Here is a 6,056-nt window from a genome sequence, read left to right as displayed (position 1 = left end):
ACACCCGCTGTGTCCCGGGATCTGACACCACAGGCCTCGCAGGAGCTGGGTGAGTTGGTCAAATGCTGCAGGTGGTTCTTCTGTCTCTTGAAGTTCAGTGAAAGCTGGGCCTGGATCCGGCTCTGGCTCTGGAGAGGCCACTAGGGTGGCGTTGCCTCTGGAGGGTTTTCCTGATTTTGCTCTGGAGCTGGTTCTGCAGATCCAAGAAGAGGACATGTTACCACCCTCACTGCCTTTTGTGTGCCTTCCAAAGGCACACTCACCCACACCACCCCCGGAGGCCTCCTCCTCCTCCTGTCTCGGCCTCAGTGGGCTCAGGTGCTCCCGCCTTGACTGGAGGTACTGGGCCTCGTTTGGCAGGTCAGAGACTGGAATGTTGGTTCTATGGAGGCCAACAGCATCATCAGGCTGGGAAATTCTGGAGGTGCTGGTCCAGCCAGATGCCCAGGGTGCAGGAGATGGCCCTGGGGAGAGAGAGAGGTGCACAGCAGAGTCTGAGGCCTGGCCTTCCTTCCACACGGCCCTCCCAGAGCACCACTCAGAGAGCCTGGGGTCCTGTGTCTGTTGCTCCTGCCCATCCAGAAACCAGACCTACTCCTTGTCCACATTCAGTCTGGCAATCCTGGCAGAGATGCGCCTGGTCGCCCAGGAGGGCCTGGCAGAAAGCCCTCCTAACTGACAGCTCTTGATCAATAATGGAACCAACTGTCCCCTTCTTCCGGGAAACCTAACATGCTCTCTCAGTGTCCATGCTCTCTCCCATGACCCTCCCATTAGGACTGAGAGGGCTGGTGTCCTCCCTGTTCATGTCACTTATAGACACGCAGTAGGTGCTTCAGAAATAGCTGACCAATGAGCGAGCAAACAAACTCTGTCTCCATCCCTAGCTTCCCAGGACCTTCCTATCACCTCAAACTTTGGCTCCTGGACCTACATGCTGCCTAATTCACTAGCTGCCCTGTGGGGTTCCTCGCCTCCCACTGAAACTCAACTCCCACAGGGTGGAGTACACTTTTCAAGCTGCCATGGAAGAGGTTCTACCAAATTAGTGAGCATGGTCCCTGATTAAAGGTGCAGGCAGACTTGGATTAGGAGCAGACGGGTATGAATTTTCTGAGAAGCTAACTCTGCCACTGAGCTCCACTGCTCGCCCACCCCACACATATCCACATGCACAGCTCTCTTTGACTCCTTCCCTTTGTTCTAGGAAAAGCCCTCAGACCTCTGCCCTCTTGCAGAAACCCCACCATGTGTGGGATCCAGGGTTCTGCCAGCACCTTGAATTCACGGTCCCCACACTCCCCTCCTGGCTCTGATCCAAAACTGACTCACGTTTTCTGCTGGAACAAAGGTCTCCCGTCCTCTTCACAGTACTGGAAGATGCAGCCATAGGTAGAGGAGGCCAGGAGGATGTCACATCAACTGTCCTGTGGACACTATGAGCCTGTGCAGCCTAGTATGACTGAATCGCTCTGGACTAGGAGGTCTGAAGTGCAGGCTTGGGGTCTGCTCTGTGCACTGGATATGGTCAGTGCCTAGAGACGTGTCTGTACCTGCCAGGGCTTCTCACATATTTGCTAAATGAGTGAGCCCAAACCAGCCCCATCACAGATAGCTGGGTTAGCCTGGGCCCCACTGCTCACCCGTGGGCTTTCTGCTCTGGCTTCACACAATAACAGAATCTCCAGGCTCATTGTGACATGAGAAAAGAGCTTAGCCTAAGGCCCCAAGAAGAATCATATATGAGGAAGAAAAAGGACCAATTAGCACAGACCTATCCACTATCCAGGCTCCCAGAGAAGGCTTTAGGGGAACACCCTACAGGGTCCCTACAAAAACCCTATGAGGTTGCTCCTTGGTTCACCTCCTGTTCTTAGAAACAAACACTCAGAGGGATGCAGTGATCTGAGAGTTCACAGCCAGCAAGTGGCCAAATGACCATTCTGCTGTGGAGAGGCTCGTTGCTCACCTTGTCAATAGCTGGTCCAACACCTGTTGGGTAGCTGCGAATGTTCTGTGATAACATGAAGAGGTAGGGACGAAGGTGGGTCGCTGCCCAAGAAGGAGGGCACTGGTTTGTCCAGCCCATGTGCCTGTGGGTCTGCACCATGCAGCTCTTTTTTGTTATTTCGCCCTGTGAGGCGGGAGTTCATTGGGAACCATAAGTGGATGGTTCTGGGGCCACTTGGCTAGTTGGCAGCCTGGGTCCAAGGCTGGGCTGGCCGGCCTCCGTATTATGCTCCGGATGCCCCAAAGGGAGGCCAGCCCTTTGCCTCTGGTGGCCCAGCTCTGAGTCTGAACACAGGCTGCAGCCAGCTCCCAGGGTTAAGCAGAGCCCTGGTTTCCAGGGAGGGCAGGTCTCCAAGGCCAGAACCCTTTTCACTGAAAGTGTTGCGGATCCTGAGGCTAAAACACACCTTCCATGATACTCCAGCTCAACGGTGCCCACCTGACCTCCCAGCTGCCGAAATGTTCTGGTTATTAAACAGAGAATTTGGGGGTCCCAGTGGGGACAACCCCCTTAGGTTCCAGGCTGTGCGCACATTCTAACTTAAAACAGTTTCTCTGTGTTTCCAGGGTCTGTGTCTGTAGTAAACTGAACTGTTAACAGAAAGGCAGCTGGGCCCTTCTGGGCTTGGCCCAGGCAGGGTGAAGGGCAGGGGGAGGGGCAGGGCTAGAAGGTGGAATTGGAGTGTCCGAAAATGCAGATGGGGAAGTGCTTGACGTGGGAAGGCCACTGGGCTGCCAGCTGGAAGAACGTCACGTCGTTCCACTCCACGCCATCAATGAGGACCCGCTGCCTGTTCTCCTGGTTCTTGGCTGAGCAGACCAAGCGGCCGATGCCCTGGATGCACTGGCTTTTGGACTCCAAGTCCTTGCCTTTGTCTTTCTTGGGCCAAAACAGCACCTTCTTTTTCTTCTCCTTGGTGACCACAGTCATGGACATTGTGGGCGTGCCTGCATCCTCGCCACTGCTGGGCAGCCTGCTGACCTGGAGAGACCGGAAGGTGCACTGGAGTGTGTTTTTGGTGGTAGGAAGGTCTTCCTTCTCCCTGTTTCTCTTCCTGTTTGTGGGCTGGGCTGCCATCCAGTAATCCACCTGCAGCTCCATCAGCTCAGCACTGACACCCTGGCTGGGGGAAGACAGGCCTCCACTCACCGATGAGGAGGAGGTTGGGTTGTGTGAGGCCTCCCTGGCGGTGGACAAAAGCACGTTGGAGCATGAGGGGACCGCATCATCTGTGTCTCCTGACGTGGCTGAAATTGGTTGCACTCTTCCAACTTTCACTGCCCCCACAAAGGGAATGAACTTCTGTGAGGACAACTTGCCCGGGCTCTTCGGCTTAGAGATGAGCATGGCCTCTGCGATGGGCAGCTGGTGGACACAGTTGGCCCCTGTGATGTACTCTGTGATTCTTGACACTATGTTCTGCACAGCACTCTGGGCCTCCAGGTTGTTGAACATGTCCAGCCAGGCCAGGTCCTGGAAGAGGCTGTTGTAGCGGTAATCCACGGAGCTCAGGTAGCTGGCCACAGGGTGGGAACCCAGCGGGATGATCAGGAAGTGCAGGTAGCCCTGCCAGTCAGGGCTCTGGTGGGACAGATGCTCCACAAAGACCCGCAGCACTGTGCTGAAGTAGTGCTGAGCCCCCGCCACCGCGATCTTCACTGGCATCGGGGCCTCAGTATGGCAGTTGCGGTATCTTTGTATCCAGGAGATGATGAAACTGAAGGCCTCCTGGACATCCACCATGGAGCAGGTGCACACTACGGGTAGCGTGTGCTGCTGCAGGACGTCCGACAGGAACTGCCCCTGCTTTCAGAGGTGCTGATGAGGATGATATTCTTGGGCAGACAGTCATTGGAGATGAGGATATGGTTCAGTTGATCGTACACAGTCTTCCTGGGAACCTGCAATTGGCTCTGTGGGACTGGGCAGCGCTCCTTGATCAGGCTGTTGGACGACTCATTCAGGGACCTGCTCCAGCCCCGGCAGGCAGGCTGCTTCCCCTTGGAGCTGCTGGAGGGGATGACCAGAGACTCGGTCTTGGTGGTGCGCCTGCTGGGTGGCAGCTTCTTAGAAGGCATGTCCTCGGCAGAGGTCTCTGCCTCCGGGCTGTCCTCAGGCTGTGCCGACTGCTCCCCAGGGTTGGGCATGCTGTGGGCCACCCATTCGGAGCCACTGTCGCTTGACAGGCTTTCAAAGTATGACCTGGGCTTGGGCTTTGGGGTGCCTTGGACTCTGTCATCCTTCTCCATATCTGGGCCGCTTGACAGGCTATCAGAGTATGTCATGAGCTCAGGCATGGGAGGGGTTAGGAGACGGTCATCATCTTCCATGTCTGAGCTACTGTCGCTGGGGTTCACCAGCCTGTAAAACAGACGAGCCAGGTCTTTGTCCACATCGGGGACTTGCTCCTCAGGGTCCTGCTCTGAGTCCAGGACCTCCTCCGTCATTTGAAACCTGCACAGCCACTCTGCGACTTTCTGCTGGTAGTTCTGTTGCCTGGTCATGGACCTCCTTCTTCCTATCAGCTTCTCCAGGCCCAAGTCATCCTTGTCCAGGTCATGCCTGTGGGCGGCATTGTAGCTGACCTCCAGCTCAGAGAAGACGATCTCAGAGTCTCCCTCGGAGAAGTTATCTGTGGACTCCGCCTTGTTGCTGGCTGGCATGGCACTGTCCAGGTGGTTGACGGGGTGGCTCGATAGGGAGAAGATCCGGGTCTTGTCCACCATGGTGGTGGGGGTGCTGTAGGCCATCAAGTCAGAGACACTGCCACTGAATAGCTTGCTACCCGGGCCCTGGGCCTTCGCAAGCATGTCGGCCTGGCGAGGAGGCTCCTTCTGCCTCTGGGCACCATGTATGCTCCTCATCTCGGTCTGCCAGCTGGAGTGTGCTAGGCCTTCAAAGTATTGTCTGGTCTTGGTCTTGGTGTTGCTGAGGATGCTGCCATCGTCCTCTATGTCTGGGTCACTGTCACTGGGATTCTCAAGGTTGTCATACAGGAGGTCCAGGTCCTCCTGCACCTCAGGGACATGCTCTGTAGGGTCCTGATCTGAGTCTAGGACCTTTTCCGACATGTTGGACCCGGGAAGCAGAGCCATGACTTTCTGCTTCAAGTTTCCTTGCATGCATCGCTGCTGCTTCTTGGACTGCCCCAGGTCGAAGTCATCTTCTTCCAGGTCCTGCCTGTGTGGTGCCTTGTAGCCTGCCTCCAGCTCAGAGAAGCTCTCAGATTTCCCCTCGGTGTAGCTATCTGTGGACTTGTCCTTGGGCCTGGCCTGCATGGTGCCAGCCTCGTAATAAATGGGCTGACTGGACAGGGAGGAGATCCAGATCTCAGCCACCTTGATGGAGGACTCCTGGATGCGGCTGCTGAGGCTCAGCACCTGGCCACCCTCGGGGGGTCGCTGCATCACTTCGGCCATGTGGATGGCACCTGTGGCCAAAGTCTTGTAGCCCAGGATGATCTGGTTGTTATGGCACTTCCTCTGCTGCAGCATGATCTGTAGCTTGTTGCCTTCTCTCTTGAGGAAGTGGGGGTACTGCAGGGTGAAGGTCAGCACCAGGTCAGTCTCCACTGGTCCCCTAGTAGGCAGCACAATCTCGTGGGATCTCAAGATGCCCTTGGAGCCCTGCATCTGCACTGCTATCACCATGGAGATGAGCTCCTTCTCCAGCTCCTTCAAGACCACCAGCTTCTTTAAAGTCAGGCTGCACAACCTGGGCACGCAGCTGGGGCTGGAGCAGTCCACCTCCCAGGTAGAGAAGAGGTTCATGGGCACTGGGCTGTTGAGCACAGTGGGCGAGCGGGCCAGGCCTGCAGGTGATGAGGAAGCTGCAGCTGCTTGCAGCATACAGGTACTTAATGGTTTCTCCCCCTGTGGTGGGACAAAGGAGGGACATGATTGGTGGCAAGAGATGGGACACAAGTGATCGAAGGAGAGAGTGCATGAAAAATGGTCACACGCTCGCCTGTGACTAGCACAGGTAAGGCCTGCATGGTGGCCTTTCAAACTCAGAGACCTAAATTAACCACAAAGTTGGCCTAAAA

At 55.9% G+C, this 6,056-nt stretch overlaps 1 protein-coding gene across 1 annotated transcript; it reads right to left on the bottom strand.

The window, feature by feature from the left end:
- Window positions 1-2,674: 2,674 nt before the first annotated feature.
- On the bottom strand, window positions 2,675-5,793 carry LOC308252587 (phosphofurin acidic cluster sorting protein 2-like; the record flags this gene model as incomplete). Its single annotated transcript, XM_080677371.1, is given in 2 exon segments — window positions 2,675-3,819; window positions 3,822-5,793. Coding segments are annotated over 2 exon segments (3,105 nt in total). The 5' UTR covers window positions 5,782-5,793.
- Between the last annotated feature and the right edge of the window lie 263 nt (window positions 5,794-6,056).

Source organism: Plecotus auritus, assembly GCF_963455305.1.
Source record: "Plecotus auritus genome assembly, chromosome: 7".
Classification (NCBI taxonomy): Eukaryota; Metazoa; Chordata; class Mammalia; order Chiroptera; family Vespertilionidae; genus Plecotus; species Plecotus auritus.
The sequence above is the reverse complement of the archived record's forward strand: the minus strand, read 5'-3'. Positions and strand labels throughout refer to the sequence as shown.